Raw genomic sequence first — 20923 nt, 5'->3', positions numbered from 1 at the left:
ATGCAGAATTCTGTTCTGGGTGAGTCATTGTTCCATTTGTGTAATGTAGTGCTGCATGTTTGATGTTGCTCCTGTGGTGTTAGAGTGTTCTTATGTAATTGTGAGTGGGATGTTTAATTTGATTCTCCTGTGGATCAATTTTTCAAAAGTGGATACTAAGGATGGAAGTGATGCTGGGAAGTGTGTGTTAGATATTTTAGGATTAGTATTATGTTGTTGAGTAGTTGAAGTTAGCTGCAGGTGCTTGGTTTGTAAGCGGGCAATAGTGCTTTATGTGAAGATCTGATTTCATTGCTTGTATCAGTGGGAGTGAAAGATGGATAAATTTTGTGTAGGTTTTTCATTATTTTCATGTTTAGGGGTGAGGTTGGTTTGTGGCTAATTTTTGAGTAGTCTCTGATGAGTATGTTTGAGTTCTTTTAGAAATGGTATTTCTTTGGAATGGGTCAGTTGTGCTTCATGAGAGGGCTGGACTGATGTCGGTTAATCAGTGTGGATTACTCTTTTTTTTCTAATATGCATCAGAGTTTGTGATTGACTGTGCTGAGGATGGAGTGCCAATTTTCACTTTGTTGTTCGCTGATTAGGATAGTGATAATGTTATCTAGTTTGAATTTGTTCTATTATTTCTACTGATGGAGAGTGGTCATGTGTCATGACTATCTTTGTGGGAATTCATTCTGAAGAATGGTTGAAAACAAGGATTTAACCTCAATGATTCATCATACAGATAATCAGTTAATTTATAGCTTCATATGTTAACTATCAAAGAACAGTTTAATTAAGGTTTGCGAAAAATTTAAAAAATCTAAATGGCTGACTAAATTTTTCTTGGATGCTTGGGCATTTATAATTTTAATTCATGCTGAGATTACCAATTATAGCATACCTTACAATACTGAAGTGCTTAAAATGAAAGTTAGCAAATTTTACCCTTCCAAATAAAATAAAGATAAATTTCTGCACCAAAACCAAGCATATCTCACAGATACAGTTCCTCTTTTGTAAAAATAATACCATTTAACTATTTGCTTATCAGCTACAACAAACAAAAATTTTGGTAAGGATTGCTAAATTTTCTAGAATCGACCAAATCTGCCTTCTCGTTGGTCTTTATCTTGAGAATGTGAACGGTATCTTTCCAATGAAGTTGAATTATCCCTGTATTCCCGTCTAGGCTCCCTAGATCTGGAGCGAGACCTTGACCTTCGGCTCCGAGAACGAGATCTACGTCGGCGACTTCTACCTCTTGACCTGTGGAGAATAATTTTCTTATTTTTAATTATCTTTCACAGACTTCAATTACAAAATCAATGTAAGGTACTATGTCTATTTCTAAATGTACTAAAGCCACTGGAATCAAGTAATATCTATGATGGTGAAAGAATTCCTGTTTCTAGTATAGATGAGAAAAAAGGTGAGACAGGTAGTATGTTTGAGGAAAGGAACCTAGATGTTTTGGCTCTGAGTGAAATGAAGCTCAAGGGTAAAGGAAAAGAGTGGTTTGGGAATGTCTTGGGAGTAAAGTCAGGGGTTAGTGAGAGGACAAGAGCAAAGGAAGGAGTAGCACTACTTCTGAAACAGGAGTTGTGGGAGTATGTGACAGAGTGTTGGAAAGTAAACTCTGTATTGATATGGGTAAAACTGAAAGTGGATGGAGAGAGATGGGTGATAATTGGTGTCTATGCACCTGGTCATGAGAAGAAAGATAATGAGAGGCAAGTGTTTTGGGAGCAGCCGAGTGAGTGTGTTAGCAGTTTTGATGAATGAGACCGGGTTATAGTGATGGGTGATTTGAATGCAAAGGTGAATAATGTGGCACTTGAGGGAATAATTGGTGTACATGGTGTGTTAAGTGTTGTAAATGAAAATGGTGAAAAGCTTGTAGATTTGTGTGCTGAAAAAGGACTGGTGATTGGGAATACATAGTTTAAAAAGAGATATACGTAAGTAGCAGAGATGGCCAGAGAGCGTTATTGGATTAAGTGTTAATTGATAAGCACGTGAAATAGAGACTTATGGATGTTAATATGCTGAGAGGAGCAACTGGAGGGATGTCTGATCATTATCTTGTGGAGGCAAAGGTGAAGATTTGTAGAGGTTTTCAGAAAAGAAGAATGATGGGGTGAACAGAGTGGTGAGAGTAAGTGACCTTGGGAAGGAGACTTGTGTGAGGAAGTACCTGGAGAGATTCAGTGCAGAATGGAAAAAGGTGAGAGCAAAGGACGTAAGGGGAGTGGGGGAGGAATGGGATGTATTTAGGGAAGCAGTGATGGCTTGCGCAAAAAATGCTTGTGGCCTGAGAAGCGTGGGAGGTGGGATGAAGAGGTAAGATTGTTCATGAAAAAGAAGAGAGGCATTTGGATGATTTTTGCAGGGAAATAGCACAAGTGACGGGGAGATGTATAAAAGAAAGAGGCAGGAGGTCAAGAGAAAGGTGCAAGAGGCAAAAAAGAGGGCAAATGAAATTTGGGGTGAGAGAGTATCATTATATTTTAGGGAGAATAAAAAGAGGCTTTGGAAGGAGGTAATGGGGAGGTAATAAAAAGTACTGATGATGTGAGAAGGAGATGGAGTGAGCATTTTGAAGGTTTGTTGTATGTGCTAGATGACAGAGTTGCATATATAGGGTGTTTTGGTTGAGGTGGTGTGCAAAGTGAGAGGGTCAGGGAGAATGGTTTGGTAAACAAAGAAGAGGTAGTGAGAGCTTGCAGAAGATGAAACCCAGCAAGGCAGTGGGTTTGGATGGTATTGCAGTGGAATATATTAAAAAAGGGGGTGACTGTATTTGTTGACTGGTTGGTAAGGTTATTTAATGTATGTATGACTTATGGTAAGGTGCCTGAGGATTGGCAAAGGGGATATAAGTGAGTGCTTAAATTACAGAGGTATAAGTTTGTTGAGTATTCCTGGGAAATTTTATGAGAGGGTATTGATTGAACGAGTGAAGGCATATATAGAGCATCTGATTAGGGAAGAGCAGTGTGGTTTCAGAAGTGGTAGAGGATGTGTGGATCAGGTGTTTGCTTTGAAGAATGTATCTGTGAAATACTTAGAAAAACAAGTGGATTTGTATGTAGCATTTATAGATCTGGAGAAGGCATATGATAGAGTTGATGGAGATGCTCTGTGGAAGGTATTAAGATTATATGGTGTGGGAGGCAAGTTGCTAGAGGCAGTGAAAAGTTTTTACTGAGGATGTGAGGCATGTATACGAGTAGGAAGAGAGGAAAGTGATTGGTTCCCAGTGAATGTCGGTTTGCGGCAGGGGTACGTGATGTCTCCATGGTTGTTTAATTTGTTTAAGGATGAAGTGGTTAGGGAGGTGAATTGGAGAGAGGGGCAAGTATGTAGTCTTTTGTTGATGAAAGGGCTTGGGAAGTGAGTCAGTTGTTGTTCGCTGATGATACAGCACTGGTGGCTGATTCAGAAGAGAAACTGCAGAAGCTGGTGACTGAGTTTGGTAAAGTTGTCAAAGAAGAAAGCTGAGAGTAAATGTGAATAAGAGCAAGGTTGTTAGGTTCAGTAGAGTTGAGGGACAAGTCAATTGGGAGTAAGGTTGAATGGAGGAAGTGAAGTGTTTTAGATATCTGGGAGTGGATTTGGCAGCGGACGGAACCATGGAAGCCGAAGTGAGTCAGGGTGGAGGAGGGGGTGAAGGTTCTGGAAGCGTGAAGGTGAGAACATTAACTCAGAAAGCAAAATTGGGTATGTTTGAAGGAATAGTGGTTCCAACAATGTTATATGGTTGTGAGGCATGGGCTATAGATAGGGTTGTGCGGAGGAGGGTGGATGTGTTGGAAATGAGATGTTTGAGGACAATATGTGATGTGAGGTGGTTTGATCGAGTACATAATGAAAGGGTAAGAGGTATGTGTGATAATAAAAAGTGTGTTCTTGAGAGAGCAGAAGAGGGTGTATTGAAATGGTTTGGTCACATGGAGAGAATGAGTGAGGAAAGATTGACAGAGGATATATGTATTAGAGGTGTGGTAGACCAAATTGGAGGTGGAAGAATGGAGTGAAAAAGATTTTGAGCGATCAGGACCTAAACATACAGGAGAGCGAAAGGCATGCAAGGAATAGAATGAATTGGAACAATGTGGTATACCGGGGTCAACATGCTGTCAATAGACTGAACCAGGGCATGTGTAGCGTCTGGAGTAAACCATGGAAAGTTTTGTGAGGCCTAGATACAGAAAGGGAGTGTGGTTTTGGTGCATTACACATGATGGCTAGAGACTGAGTGCAAACGAATGTGGCCTTTGGTGTCTTTTCAAAGCGCTACCTCGCTCTCGTGCTGGGGGAGGGGGGGTGCCATTTCATGTGTGGCGGGGTTGCGACGGGAATGGATGAGGGCAGCAAGTACATGTGTATATATGTATATGTCGGTGTATGTATATGCAAATGACTGGGAGATGTATAAAATAAAGAGGCAGGAGGTCAAGAGAAAGTGCAAGAGGTGAAAAAGAGGGCAAATGAGAGTTGGGATGAGAGAGTATCATTAAATTTTAGGGAGAATAAAAAGATATAGGCAGATATAGGGTGTTTTGGTCGAAGTGGTGTGCAAAGTGAGAGGGTTAGGGAAAATGATTTGGTAAACAGAGAAGAGGTAGTGAAAGCTTTGCGGAAGATGAAAGCCGGCAAGGCAGCAGGTTTGGATGGTATTGCAGTGGAATTTATTAAAAAAGTGGGTGACTGTATTGTTGACTGGTTGGTAAGGTTATTTAATGTATGTATGACTCATGGTGAGGTGCCTGAGGATTGGCGGAATGCGTGCATAGTGCCATTGTACAAAGGCAAAGGGGATAAGAGTGAGTGCTCAAATTACAGAGGTATAAGTTTGTTGAGTATTCCTGGTAAATTATATGGGAGGGTATTGATTGAGAGGGTGAAGGCATGTACAGAGCATCAGATTGGGGAAGAGCAGTGTGGTTTCAGAAGTGGTAGAGGATGTGTGGATCAGGTGTTTGCTTTGAAGAATGTATGTGAGAAATACTTAGAAAAGCAAATGGATTTGTATGTAGCATTTATGGATCTGGAGAAGGCATATGATAGAGTTGATAGAGATGCTCTGTGGAAGGTATTAAGAATATATGGTGTGGGAGGAAAGTTGTTAGAAGCAGTGAAAAGTTTTTATCGAGGATGTAAGGCATGTGTACGTGTAGGAAGAGAGGAAAGTGATTGGTTCTCAGTGAATGTAGGTTTGCGGCAGGGGTGTGTGATGTCTCCATGGTTGTTTAATTTGTTTATGGATGGGGTTGTTAGGGAGGTAAATGCAAGAGTTTTGGAAAGAGGGGCAAGTATGAAGTCTGTTGGGGATGAGAGAGCTTGGGAAGTGAGTCAGTTGTTGTTCGCTGATGATACAGCGCTGGTGGCTGATTCATGTGAGAAACTGCAGAAGCTGGTGACTGAGTTTGGTAAAGTGTGTGGAAGAAGAAAGTTAAGAGTAAATGTGAATAAGAGCAAGGTTATTAGGTACAGTAGGGTTGAGGGTCAAGTCAATTGGGAGGTGAGTTTGAATGGAGAAAAACTGGAGGAAGTGAAGTGTTTTAGATATCTGGGAGTGGATCTGGCAGCGGATGGAACCATGGAAGCGGAAGTGGATCATAGGGTGGGGGAGGGGGTGAAAATTCTGGGGGCCTTGAAGAATGTGTGGAAGTCGAGAACATTATCTCGGAAAGCAAAAATGGGTATGTTTGAAGGAATAGTGGTTCCAACAATGTTGTATGGTTGCGAGGCGTGGGCTATGGATAGAGTTGTGCGCAGGAGGATGGATGTGCTGGAAATGAGATGTTTGAGGACAATGTGTGGTGTGAGGTGGTTTGATCGAGTGAGTAACGTAAGGGTAAGAGAGATGTGTGGAAATAAAAAGAGCGTGGTTGAGAGAGCAGAAGAGGGTGTTTTGAAGTGGTTTGGGCACATGGAGAGAATGAGTGAGGAAAGATTGACCAAGAGGATATATGTGTCGGAGGTGGAGGGAACGAGGAGAAGAGGGAGACCAAATTGGAGGTGGAAAGATGGAGTGAAAAAGATTTTGTGTGATCGGGGCCTGAACATGCAGGAGGGTGAAAGGAGGGCAAGGAATAGAGTGAATTGGAGCGATGTGGTATACCGGGGTTGACGTGCTGTCATTGGATTGAATCAAGGCATGTGAAGCGTCTGGGGTAAACCATGGAAAGCTGTGTAGGTATGTATATTTGCGTGTGTGGACGTATGTATATACATGTGTATGGGGGGGGTTGGGCCATTTCTTTCGTCTGTTTCCTTGCGCTACCTCACAAACACGGGAGACAGCGACAAAGTATAATTAAATAAATATATAAAATAAAAAGATGTTTTGGAAGGAGGTAAATAAAGTGCATAAGACAAGAGAACAAATGGGAACATCGGTGAAGGGGGCTAATGGGGAGGTAATAACAAGTAGTGGTGATGTGAGAAGGAGATGGAGTGAGTATTTTGAAGGTTTGTTGAATGTGTTAGATGATAGAGTGGCAGATATAGGGTGTTTTGGTCGAGGTGGTGTGCGAAGTGAGAGGGTCAGGGAGAATGATTTAGAAAACAGAGAAGAGGTGGTGAAAGCCGGCATGGCAGCGGGTTGGGATGGAATTTATTAAAAAAGGGGGTGACTGTGTTGTTGACTGGTTGGTGAGGATATTCAATGTATGTATGGCTCATGCAGAAGTGCCTGAGGATTCGTGGAATGCATGCATAGTGCCATTGTACAAAGGCAAAGGGGATAAAGGTGAGTGTTCAAATTACAAAGGTATAAGTTTGTTGAGTATTCCTGGGAAATCATATGGGAGGGTTTTGATTGAGAAGGTGAAGGCATGTACTGAACATCAGATTGGGGAAGAGCAGTATGGTTCAGTTGTTTGCTTTGAAGTATGTATGTAGCATTTATGGATTTGGAGAAGACATATGACAGAATTGATAGAGATGCTCTGTGAAAGGTATTAAGAACATATGGTGTGGGAGGCAAGTTGCTGGAAGCAGTGAAAAGTTTTTATCGCAGATGTAAGGCATGCGTACGATTAGAAAGGGAGGAAAGTGATTGGTTCTCAGTGAATGTCGGTTTGTGGCAGGGGTGCGTGGTTTCCATTGTTGTTTATGGATGGGGTTGTTAGGGAGGTCAATGCAAGAGTTTTGGAGAGAGGGGCAAGTATGCAGTCTGTTGTGGATGATTCGAGTGAGAAACTGCAGAAGCTGGTGACTGAGTTTGGTTAAGTGTGTGAAAGAAGAAAGTTGAGAGTAATTGTGTATAAGAGCAAGGTTATTAGGTACAGTAGGGTTGAGGGTCAAGTTAATTGGGAGGCAAGTTTGAATGGAGAAAAACTGAAGGAAGTGAAGTGTTATAGATATCTGGGAGTGGATTTGGCAGCAGATGGAACCATGGAAGCAGAAGTGACAGTGTGGGAGAGGGGGTGAAAGTTCTGATAGCATTGAAAAAGTGTGGAAGGCGAGAACATTATCTCGGAAAACAAAAATGGGTATGTTTGAAGGAATAGTGGTTCTAACAATGTTATATGGTTGCGAGGCATGGGCTATAGATAGGGTTGTGTGGAGGAGGGTGGATGTGTTGGAAATGAGATGTTTGAGGACAATATGTGATGTGAGGTGGTTTGATCGAGTAAGTAATGAAAGGGTAAGAGAGAAGTGTGGTAATAATAAGAGTGTGGTTGAGAGAGCAGAAGAGAGTGTAGTGAAATGGTTTGGTCACACGGAGAGAATGAGTGAGGAAAGATTGACAAAGAGGATATATGTGTCAGAGGTGGAGGGAACGAGAAGTGGGAGACCAATTTGGAAGGTGGAAGGATAAAGCGAAAAAGATTTTGAGCGATCGGGCCTGAATATGTAGGAGGGTGTAAGGCGTGCAAGGAATAATGAATTGGAACGATGTGGTATACCAGGGTCAAGGTGCTGTCAGTGGATTGAACCAGGGCATGTGAAGCGTCTAGGATAAACCATGGAAAGTTTTGCGGGGCCTGGATGTGTAAAGGGAGCTGTGGTTTCGGTGCATTATACATGACAGCTAGAGACTGAGTGTGCGCAAATGTGGCCTTTGTTGTCTTTTCCTAGCACTACCTTGCACATGTGCGGGAGGAGGGGGTTGTCATTTCATGTGTGGCGGGGTGGCGATGGGAATGAATAAAGGCAGCAAGTATGAATTATGTACATGTGTATATATGTATATATCTCTGTATATATATATATGTATACGTTGAAATGTATAGGTATGTATATATGCACACATGAGGGGGGAGGGGGTTGTTATTCCATGTGTGGCGAGGTGGCGATGGGAATAAATAAAGGCAGACAGTATGAATTATGTACATGTGTATATATATGTGTACTTTGAGATGTATAGGTATGTATATTTGTGTGTGTGGACGTGTATGTATATAAATGTGTATGTGGGTGGGTTGGGCCATTTCTTTCGTCTGTTTCCTTGCGCTACCTCACTAACACGGGAGACAGCGACAAAGCAAAATAAATATTTTTTTTTTTTGCTTTGTCGCTGTCTCCCGCGTTTGCGAGGTAGCGCAAGGAAACAGACGAAAGAAATGGCCCAACCCACCCCCCATACACATGTATATACATACGTCCACACACGCAAATATACATACCTACACAGCTTTCCATGGTTTACCCCAGATGCTTCACATGCCCTGATTCAATCCACTGACAGCACGTCAACCCCGGTATACCACATCGATCCAATTCACTCTATTCCTTGCCCTCCTTTCACCCTCCTGCATGTTCAGGCCCCGATCACACAAAATCCTTTTCACTCTTATCTTTCCACCTCCAATTTGGTCTCCCACTTCTCCTCCTTCCCTCCACCTCCGACACATATATCCTCTTGGTCAATGTTTCCTCACTCATTCTCTCCATGTGCCCAAACCATTTCAAAACACCCTCTTCTGTTCTCTCAACCACTCTCTTTTTATTTCCACACATCTCTCTTACCCTTATGTTACTTACTCGATCAAACCACCTCACACCACACATTGTCCTCAAACATCTCATTTCCAGCACATCCATCCTCCTGCGCACAACTCTATCCATAGCCCACGCCTCGCAACCATACAACATTGTTGGAACCACTATTCCTTCAAACATACCCATTTTTGCTCTCCGAGATAATGTTCTCGACTTCCACACATTCTTCAACGCTCCCAGGATTTTCGCCCCCTCCCCCACCCTATGATCCACTTCCACTTCCATGGTTCCATCCGCTGCCAGATCCACTCCCAGATATCTAAAACACTTTACTTCCTCCAGTTTTTCTACATTCAAATAATATATATATTCAAATATATATATATAAATATAAAAATTACACTTGGTTGTACGTCTGTCAGTGTTAATGGCTGTGTGCATATGATAATGAATGCCAGACAATTCTGTTTACATGTACATCTCTCGGTTCTCGCTCTGTTACTGTTCAGTAGGTGTGTGTTATTCAAGTGAATAACAAATTTTCCTGCTGGATTAAACCATTTTTGTATTAAACCCCAAAGATGATGAGCATGTTTTGATATATATGGCAAGAAGCTGAGGAAGATGCTTGATTAAGAATTGAAAATGAAATTAATCACCCAATATGAAGGAGAAAAAAGTTAATGTAATTGAACGTGATCTACAGTTGTCCCATTTGATGGTCTCCAGAATTTTAAAGGACAATGAAAAAATATGTGAAGCACTGAAAGGTTTGGCAAGTATGAAATCTACCATAATAACAAAGCAATGACAAAGGCCCACGGAAAAGTTGTTGATGCTGTGGACAGAAGTTCAAATTCAAAAGCATGTACCACTAAGCTACTAACAATTCAGGCAAAGGCTACGTGACTTTTTGAGACTGAAAGAGCAAGCAGGATAGGATTACATTGAAAACTTCACAGCAAGTCATCATTGGTTCAATACATTTAGAAGATATAGCTTGCACAATGTTTGAGTCACAGGTGAGGCAGCAAGTGCTGACGAAGGAGCAGCTTGAAAGTTTGGATGAATCAAACTACAGAATCATATAATAAAGCTGGATAATACAAAATGAGATAATCATAATACAAATTAGGCAGGATAAAAGAATGCTGTACAGGTATACGAATTCTACATGCCATGCTGACGTATGCGACTATGTCGGGAGCATGCCCTGGTTCAGTCCATTGACAATTCACACTAATTCTTGCACACTTCTCATCCTCCTGTATGTTCAGGCCCCAATCGCTCAAAATCTTTTTCACTCCATCCCTCCACCTCCAATTTGGTCTTCTGCTTCTCTATGTTCCCTCCATCTCTGACACATATATCCTCTTTGTCAATCTCTCCTCACTCATTCACTCCATATGTCCAAATCATTTCAACATATCCTCTTCTGCTCTGTCAACCACACTCTTTCTATTTCCACACATCTCTCCTACCCTTACATTACTTACCTGATCAAACCACCTCACACCACATATTGTCCTCAAATATTTCATTTCCAACACATCCACCCTCCTCCATAAAACCTTCTCTATAGCCCATGCCTCACAACTATATAACATTGTTGGAACCACTATTCCTTCAAGCATACCCATTTTTGCTCTCCAATATAACATTCTCTCTTTCCACACATTCTTCAATGCTCATAGAGCCTTCCCCTCCTCCTTTCTAATTCCAAGGTTCTATTTTCTGCCAAGTCCACTCCTAGATATTCAAAACTCTTCACTTCCTCCAATTTTTCTCCACTTGCATCCCAAATGACTTGTCCCTCAACTCTGCTGAACCTAATAACCTTGCTCTTCTTCACATTTACTCTCGACTTTCTCCTTTCACACACTTTCCTAACTCAGTCACCAACTTCTGCAGATTCTCACTCGAATCATACACCAATGCTGAATAATCTGCAAACAACAATTGACTAACTTCCCAGGCCGTCTCATCCCAACAGACTGCATACTAGCCCTTCTCTCCAAAACTCTTGCATAAACAAATTAAACAACCTTGGGGACATCACACCCCCCTGCTGCAGACTGACCTTCATTGGGAACCAATCACTCTCCTCTCTTCCTACTTGTGCACATGCATTACATTGATAAAAACTTTTCTACTTCTAGGAGCTTACCTCCCACACCATATATTCTAAGAACTTTCCACATGGCATCCATATCAACCCTCCAGATACATAAATGCTACATACAAATCCATCTGTTTTTCTAAGTATTTCTCATAATTTTCAAAGTACACACCTTATCCACACATTCTCTACCATTTCTAAAACCACACTGCTCTTCCCCAATTGGATGCTCTGTACATGACTTCACCCTCTCAATCAAAACCCTCCCATACAATTTTCCAAGAAAACTCAACAAACTTATGCCTCTGTAGTTTGAATACTTACCTTTATCCCCTTTGCCTCTGTACAATGGCACTATACATGCATTCCGCCAATCCTCAGGCACTTCACCATGATCAATACATACACTGAATATCCTTACCAACCAATCAACAAAACAGTCATCCCCTTTCTTAATAAATTCAACAACAATACTATCCAAACCTAGCACCTTGCCAGATTTCATCTCTCTTACCCAAACCACTCTCCCTGACTCTAACTTTGCACTTCTACCATCAATACCTGTATATATTACCCTATTATTACAAAGATATTGACATATAACATCCCAAAAATCTGAATCTTCAACTATTTTTTCTAATTTCTTATGGCTCCTACCACTGCCACAGTGTTTTAAAATGTACAGGATAATTTCCTTAAACACTTAATTTAATTACAATACTATGGGTACCAAAGTATAGCACTAGGAGTACCTGACAAATTGTTAAATTTTGAAAACATTCAACATCATGGCTAATCATAGGTATGTTCAGATATATATTCAAACCCAAGTCATGCTTACCTCCTCCTCTTGCGGCTATAAAGCTCCCTACGCAGCTCTCTTGATATTGGTTTCAGATGCATGAAATTGCAGAATCCACTGCGAGTACATTCTCTGAAAGGTAAATGATGTTTTTCAAAAGATTAAAAAGGAGAAAAATGTACATTCTGAAAGATACAAAAACCTTTTCTATACCATAAACAGAACTCCACTTGCTCACTGAGTGGTTAAAACCCTTTTACCTTCCAAAATAAAGTGTAGCTATATGGAATCACCCCTTTAAACATCATAAAACATGAGGTTGGCAGACTCTCATCCCTAGGATTCAGTAACCACACATTAGCCAATTCAGGCCTATGATATTCAAGCATCTCAGACCTAATATTGCTTGGAAACAAATAAAGATTTTTCGAAAAGTAAAAATGGGAAGAGAGGGAAAGGAAAATGAATGGATACTCTTACAATTCTGTCAACATTTTTCCGAACAGATGAAGCCCAAGGAGCATATGTTAGTACATCCATATGGAAAATGAGAAGCACAAAAAAAATAAAGACCTCCCAATAATGAAAACAGACCATTTCTTCAGACAATATCATATTAAAAGCCACATAAAGCAAGTCTGCCTAGCCTATGAATTATCAAACCATTCAGAGGTTCAACGAAAACAAAAGTAGAAATTTCTATACATAAATCATGGATTCTGGAAAAAAGTACAAAGGAGAACACACCTACTGACTTAATGATAAAGGCTTGCAAGATCTTGAAAAACAAACACTTTCTCAACAGTTTTCTGTGCAACCAAGAATATGTTTGAAACCCTTGATTGGTCATAAAGGATAATGTTCCTACTAACATTATTAAAGAGCAATTTAATACTTGAATTAGTTTTATTCATAAGAAAAACTTTGATGTTCAGCCAGAAACTCTGGGTTTTGATTAATCTTACCATAATATTACAATCTTCATTCTTCAAAAGGGTCTAACATCTCAACAATAACTGACCCTTGTTAATTCTTCCTGATATGAAATCTATATGGTACCATGCTTTCAAATGAAGTCAATTCAAATCTATTTTATGCACTTATATATGAAGCAATAATGCTGCTGGTTTCATTTTTGTCAAGAGAAATACTAAAGAAAAATTCTAAAAAATAAATCATATTCTTCAGAACATCCTAGATTTTTTTTTTTCCGCTGTCTCCCGCATTTCCAAGGTAGCGCAAGGAAACAGACGAAAGAAATGGCCCAACCCACCCCCATACACATGTATATACATACGTCCACACACGCAAATATACATACCTACACAGCTTTCCATGGTTTACCCCAGACGCTTCACATGCCCTGATTCAATCCACTGACAGCACGTCAACCCTGGTATACCACATCGATCCAATTCACTCTATTCCTTGCCCTCCTTTCACCCTCCTGCATGTTCAGGCCCCGATCACACAAAATCTTTTTCACTCCATCTTTCCACTTCTCCTCGTTCCCTTCACCTCCGACACATATATCCTCTTGGTCAATCTTTCCTCACTCATTCTCTCCATGTGCCCAAACCATTTCAAAACACCCTCTTCTGCTCTCTCAACCACGCTCTTTTTATTTCCACACATCTCTCTTACCCTTACGTTACTTACTCGATCAAACCACCTCACACCACACATTGTCCTCAAACATCCATCCTCCTGCGCACAACTTTATCCATAGCCCACGCCTCGCAACCATACAACATTGTTGGAACCACTATTCCTTCAAACATACCCATTTTTGCTTTCCGAGATAATGTTCTCGCCTTCCATACATTCTTCAAGGCTCCCAGGATTTTCGCCCCCTTCCCCACCCTATGATCCACTTCCGCTTCCATGGTTCCAACCGCTGCCAGATCCACTCCCAGATATCTAAAACACTTTACTTCCTCCAGTTTTTCTCCATTCAAACTTACCTCCCAATTGACTTGACCCTCAACCCTACTGTACCTAATAACCTTCCTCTTATTCACATTTACTCTTGACTTTCTTCTTTCACACACTTTACCAAACTCAGTCACCAGCTTCTGCAGTTCCTCACATGAATCAGCCACCAGCGCTGTATCATCAGCGAACAACAACTGACTCACTTCCCAAGCTCTCTCATCCCCAACAGACTTCATACTTGCCCCTCTTTCCAAAACTCTTGCATTTACCTCCCTAACAACCCCATCCATAAACAAATTAAACAACCATGGAGACATCACACACCCCTGCCGCAAACCTACATTCACTGAGAACCAATCACTTTCCTCTCTTCCTACAGGTACACATGCCTTACATCCTCGATAAAAACTTTTCACTGCTTCTAGCAACTTGCCTCCCACACCATATATTCTTAATACCTTCCACAGAGCATCTCTATCAACTCTATCATATGCCTTCTTCAGATCCATAAATGCTACATACAAATCCATTTGCTTTTCTAAGTATTTCTCACATACATTCTTCAAAGCAAACACCTGATCCACACATCCTCTACCATTTCTGAAACCACACTGCTCTTCCCCAATCTGATGCTCTGTACATGCCTTCACCCTCTCAATCAATACCCTCCCATATAATTTACCAGGAATACTCAACAAACTTATCCCTCTGTAATTTGAGCACTCACTCTTATCCCCTTTGCCTTTGTACAATGGCACTATGCACGCATTCCGCCAATCCTCAGGCACCTCACTATGAGTCATACATACATTAAATAACCTTACAAACCAGTCAATAATACAGTCACCCCCTTTTTTAATAAATTCCACTGCAATACCATCCAAACCTGCTGCCTTGCCGGCTTTCATCTTCCGCAAAGCTTTTACTACCTCTTCTCTGTTTACCAAATCATTTTCCCTAACCCTCTTACTTTGCACACCACCTCGACCAAAACACCCTATATCTGCCACTCTATCATCAAACACATTCAACAAACCTTCAAAATACTCACTCCATCTCCTTCTCACGTCACCACTACTTGTTATCACCTCCCCATTTGCGCCCTTCACTGAAGTTCCCATTTGCTCCCTTGTCTTACGCACTTTATTTACCTCCTTCCAGAACATCTTTTTATTCTCCCTAAAATTTAATGATACTCTCTCACCCCAACTCTCATTTGCCCTCTTTTTCACCTCTTGCACCTTTCTCTTGACCTCCTGTCTCTTTCTTTTAGAGTGGTTGGGAATGTCTTGGGAGTAAATTCAGGGGTTAGTGAGAGGACAAGAGCAAGGGAAGGAGTAGCAGTACTCCTGAAACAGGAGTTGTGGGAGTATGTGATAGAATGTAAGAAAGTAAATTCTCGATTAATATGGGTAAAACTGAAAGTTGATGGAGAGAGATGGGTGATGATTGGTGCATATGCACCTGGGCATGAGAAGAAAGATCATGAGAGGCAAGTGTTTTGGGAGCAGCTGAATGAGTGTGTTAGTGGTTTTGATGCACAAGACCGGGTTATAGTGATGGGTGATTTGAATGCAAAGGTGAGTAATGTGGCACTTGAGGGAATAATTGGTATACATGGGGTGTTCAGTGTTGTAAATGGAAATGGTGAAGAGCTTGTAGATTTATGTGCTGAAAAAGGACTGGTGATTGGGAATACCTGGTTTAAAAAGCGAGATATACATAAGTATACGTATGTAAGTAGGAGAGATGGCCAGAGAGCGTTATTGAATTACGTATTAATTGACAGGCGCGCGAAAGAGAGACTTTTGGATGTTAATGTGCTGAGAGGTGCACCTGGAGGGATGTCTGATCATTATCTTGTGGAGGCTAAGGTGAAGATTTGTATGGGTTTTCAGAAAAGAAGAGTGAATGTTGGGGTAAAGAGGGTGGTGAGAGTAAGTGAGCTTGGGAAGGAGACTTGTGTGAGGAAGTACCAGGAGAGACTGAGTACAGAATGGAAAAAGGTGAGAACAATGGAAGTAAGGGGAGTGGGGGAGGAATGGGATGTATTTAGGGAATCAGTGATGGATTGCACAAAAGATGCTTGTGGCATGAGAAGAGTGGGAGGTGGGTTGATTAGAAAGGGTAGTGAGTAGTGGGATGAAGAAGTAAGATTATTAGTGAAAGAGAAGAGAGAGGCATTTGGACGATTTTTGCAGGGAAAAAACATCCTAGATATTCCATAAAAGATTACTGAACTGCCTATTATTTTCTCTGCGAGGAAAGACAAACATGTAAAAGATCACCAATTAAACTTTCTTCAAACTTTCTCCTATATAATAACACTGATGTGAAAATTATCTACAATTTGATGCTGGGTGCCTTCTTAAATGTGATAACTCTCCAAGAGGAAATGCATATTGACAATAGTCCCTTGCACCAGGGTTGCTTTACCCATTTCTAGGCTACCTGAATCACCAACTTTAAAAGCCAGTCTTTTTAGGAGTCAACTTCTCATTGACTTTTCCGGAAAAAAATAATCTAGGCCCAAATATTCCAGACAATGATCCCTGCTGATGCTAAATAGAATACCATAGCAAATATAACATGGTAAGGTGCACTTGCTGTTGGCAAAGAGATCCACCAAAGTTTACACTCCTAATGACATAATCCACTTGAAAGCAGTTGATTCCAGGATTCTCCAGAACAAACAAAGTTCCTAACCTCACTAAGGTGTCCTGGAGCTCCAAACTCTCTGGAAGCAAAATGCCTGAATAAAATATTTTGTCTCTAAACAGATGAAAAGCATGTCATAAATCTTGTTCATTATACACTGCAAATACATGGTGTTGCCCATCAAAATGTTAACCCTCGACCCAGCTTCAAAACTCTCGTGTCCAAACTGTCTTGTAGTCCATAAGGGTTGGGGCTGACGACTACAGTTTCATTAATGTTCCCCACTAAAGAAGTGCATGGCCTCAGATAAAACTAGTTTACAGTACCTGCACCAGTTTTTGACAAGTAATGCAAGTCCCTGATCCACCAAGTGCTACTGGGGATGGGGGTAATGATGACAAACAGATAACTTGAATTTGTTTTAGGAGACATTTTAATTGGCAGTGATATGCTGTAAATCTAAAGGATCAGCTGCAGGGAAGCTCTATCATTTTGATTTATAAATGTAACAAAATACTTTCATATCTGGTTTTCTGAGATCCAAGTCTTCTGTGGAAGAAAATGATTTTAAGGCCTAACCCTGTCCTTTCATGGGATTTTAGTCTTCTTTTGTGAGAGATGGTGCAGACATTAAGACTTTTCTTACCCTAACATCTGGTTCCATCAGTCAAAGAAAAGCAAGGATCTTTTCATTTCCTATTTTCATGTATGGCCAAGTCTATATTCATCTGCCTTACTTTTTAATGAGCACCCTATGGTAAATTATATTGTTCAAACAACATATCCACAAAGATGTGGGCTGTCATCTACTTCCATTAAACAGAACATGTCTCTGCATAAAAAGACACACAAGTACAATAAAGGTGGAACAACCACAGGATACATCAGAATGAGGGTCATCAAACAATAATAATCCCCATATTGCCACCCACTAGATATTGTTAAAGTACAAACTCTTAGAAATCTTAGTTTTCACTCTGGAAAACCAAAAGAACTTTCCTGGCTTTCAACCTAAAGTGGAAACCAAGATTCCATTTTTTGGCCCAAACAGTACATATTTTTCCTTGTCTCTTCTTTCTCCCTTTCATTATCCTCTCTACATTTCAATTATGACCCAACCTTGATAAGGACTTGAAACCAAGATTCCATTTTTTGGCCTAAACAGTACATACTTTTCCTTGTCTCTTCTTTCTCCCTTTCATTATCCTGTCTATATTTCAATTATGACCCGACCTTGATAAGGACTTTTGTCTGAAACTTTGGGGGAATGGGAGGACCCATCACAAGAGCCTTCTGCTTTATCATCCAGCCTCTAACTTTAAATAGTAGAAATTCAAAATACTATAGCTCTCCACCACTGGATTTACAAGTCTTAAACCATAAGATTATCTGTTTTCTGACTTCTCTAAGTATTCTCATGTATAACCAAACTTCTCTTGATGCTCTGTAAGGACCTGGTTCTCCTTGTAAATCAGTGGTACACTAGCAGGGACTTGGAAACTTTAGGCTATAGTGTTTATCCTCACCTCTCCTACTGCTAACAAAGGGTTACAAAATGATCTCAACACAATCAAAAGTTGCACAGTACACCAGCAACAAAGCTGAAGATACAACCTCATGAATTTCTGTAAGAGAACAATCCTGTAAGGTATCACCAAGACTATCTCTCCAACTTGATTCCTCTAGTGAATCATCAGGAGAGTAATCAATACTTTAGGCCTTAGGGTTTGTTTTTGCCTTCCCTGCTGATGATACACGGTTATGAAATGATCAGTACACCAGCAAAACGTCAGATTCCATGTACTAAAGGCATTTATATCCTTGTTAGGATTTCAGTGAGAAACATCCACATGAGGTAACACAAGGACAATCAGGAAAGACCCCTCCAGCTCACTTCCTCCATTGTATCATTCACAGGTACAGTAACTGAAGAATGGGACCACTGGCCTCAGGGTCCGTCTTTGCCTCCCCTACTGATGACACATGGCTATGAGATAATCTCAACTTAAAAGTCACACAATACACACCCAAACAGTAGGGTTCTGTACACTGGGAACACTTACACCTCTTACGAGTTTCTGTCTACTTCCTCCTTTAATTTGCTATTCCCTGAGTAAATGAGTAGGTGCTAAAATTGAGAGGATTCTTGAAGACTGACTATTCTGCTGTTCTAGCAGGGATGAGGATCAGGGAGAGGTGGAGGTATGGTGTAAGGGAGAGTGCAGAGATAAAAGTATTGACAAGCGAGAGGATGAACCAAAAAAAATACAGGGAAGAGAATGAAAGGGGAGGGTGATTGAAAATTTGATGAAAGTGCACTGAATGTAGGAATGTTATCATGTATGAATGAGGTGTTTAAAATGTTTAAAGAAAAAGAATCAAAGGATCAGGAATTAGTAGTTAGATACAAAGTCATGAGATATAGGAATAAAAAGGGCAATGCATGGTGGACGGGAGAGACTAGAAATATTGTGGAAGAGAAGGAAAAGGCATATGGTAGATCACTCTTTTCAAAAGGAATGTACCAGTGGAAGTTCAGCAAATGGGGGAAGAATATAAAATGTGTAAGCAGAATGTTAAGAAGCTGATAGAGAAAAGCAAAGAAAGAGAAGATGAAGATTTTGGAAGAAAGATGAGTGAAAAGCATAAGGAACTGTACTGAAAGGAGGTTGGCAGCCAACGACCAGGGAAGTATATACCAGTACTAACCACCTGGGTGTCAGGAGGGCTAATGACATCTACTTAGTAAGCCAGCCCTTCATTTGTACTGGTATTCTGTCCACAAACATACAATCTCTCCTTGCCATATGTAACACTTAACAACACTTAACTCATGCAGCACATTCTTCCTAACTCTAGATTTTCTTGTGTTGAGCAAGTAAGAGTGGTAGGTAGGTAGGCAGGATTATTAGGCAGAAACATCAGGTAAGAGCATTAGAAAGAACATTAGGAACATTAGATAGGAGCCTCTGCCAGTGGCCTATTAAGGGTGAGGCACTAAAGGTTTGGATGGGATTGCAGTAGAATTTATTAAGAAAGGGGGTGACTGTGTTGCTGATTGGTTGGTAAGGATGAGGATTGGCAAAATGCATGTATAGTACCACTGTACAAAAGCAAAGGGGATAAAGGTGATTGTTCAAACTACAGAGGCATGAGTTTGTTGAGTATTCTTGGGAAATTATATGGGAAGGTATTGATTGAGAAAGTGAAAGTATGTTCAGAGCATCAGAATGGGGAAGAGCAGTGCGGTTTTAGAAGAGGTAGAGGATGTGTAAATCAGGTGTTTGCTTTGAAGAATATGTGTGAGAAATACTCAGAAACACTTATGGATCTGGAGAGAGCATATGTTAGGGTTGATAGAGATGCTTTATAGAAGTTTTTAAGAGTGTATGGTGTGGGAGTTAAATTGCTAGAAGCAGTGAGAGGGTTTTACCAAGGATGTAAGGCATGTGTACAAGTAGGAAGAGAGGAGAGTGATTGGTTCCCAGTGAATGTTGGTCTCCAGCAGGGATGTGTAATGTCCCCATGGTAATTTAATTTGTTCATGGATGGTGTGGTTAGGGAGGTAAATGCAAGAGTTTTGGAAAGAGAGGCGAGTATGCAGCCTGTTGGGGATGAGAGGGCCTGGGATAATGAATCAGCTGTTTGCCAAGGATACAGCTCTAGTGGCTGATTCAAGTGAGAAACTGCAGAACTTGGAGACTGAGTTTGGAAAAGTGTGTGAAAGAAGAAAGTTGAGAGTAAATGTGAGTAAGAGCAAGGTTATTAGGCTTAGTAGGGTTGAGAGACAAGTGAATTGGGATGCAAGTTTGAATGTAGAAAAGTTGGAGGAAGTGAGGTGTTTTAGATGTCTGGGAATGGACTTGGTAGCAAGTGGAACCATGGAAGCAGAAGTGAGTCACAATGTGGGGAGGGGCCGAGGGTTCTGGGAACGATGAAGAATGTGTAGAGGGAGAGAATGTTATCTCAGAGAGCAAAAATGAGTATGTTGGAAGGAATAGCAGTTCCAACAATGTTATGTGGTTGCAAGACATGTCCTATAGATAGGACTGTATGGAGGAGGGTGGATGTGTTGGAAATTAAATGTTTGAGAACAATATGTCATGTGAAGTGGTATGATCAAGTAAGTAATGAAAGGGTAAGAGAGATGTGTGGAAATAGAAAGAGTGTGGTTAAGAGAGCAGAAGAGGGTGTGATGAAATGGTTTGGACATGTGGAGAGAATGTGTGAGGAAAGATTGACGAAGAGGATATGTGTCAGAAGAAGGAGAAGTGGGAGACCAAATTGGAGGTGGAAGGATGGAGTGAAAAAGACTGAGTGATCAGGGCCTGAACATACAGGAGGGTGAGAGGCATGAATTGGAATGATGTAGTATACTGGGGTCGATGTGCTGTCAATGGACTGAACCAGGGAAAGTGAAATGCCTGAGGTGAGCCATGGAAAGGTCTCTGGGGTCTGGATGTGGA

The 20923-nt window shown here is 40.9% G+C and overlaps 1 protein-coding gene across 4 annotated transcripts in view; it reads right to left on the bottom strand.

The window, feature by feature from the left end:
* Positions 1–729: 729 nt before the first annotated feature.
* The window catches only part of U2af38 (U2 small nuclear riboprotein auxiliary factor 38), a 238072-nt gene continuing 217878 nt past the window's right edge, over positions 730–20923 (bottom strand). For all 4 annotated transcript variants that reach the window (XM_071659278.1, XM_071659276.1, XM_071659279.1 and 1 more), the window contains 2 exons: positions 11904–11996; positions 730–1254 (listed from right to left, as the gene is read on the bottom strand). In XM_071659278.1, the coding sequence (XP_071515379.1) occupies positions 1080–1254; positions 11904–11996 (268 nt within the window). In that variant the 3' untranslated portion in view covers positions 730–1079. The remainder of the gene's footprint in view (positions 1255–11903; positions 11997–20923) is intronic.

The sequence above is a fragment of the Panulirus ornatus genome, chromosome 68 (assembly GCF_036320965.1).
Source record: "Panulirus ornatus isolate Po-2019 chromosome 68, ASM3632096v1, whole genome shotgun sequence".
In the NCBI taxonomy this organism is placed as follows: domain Eukaryota; kingdom Metazoa; phylum Arthropoda; class Malacostraca; order Decapoda; family Palinuridae; genus Panulirus; species Panulirus ornatus.
This window is presented reverse-complemented; position numbering and strand designations above follow the sequence as displayed.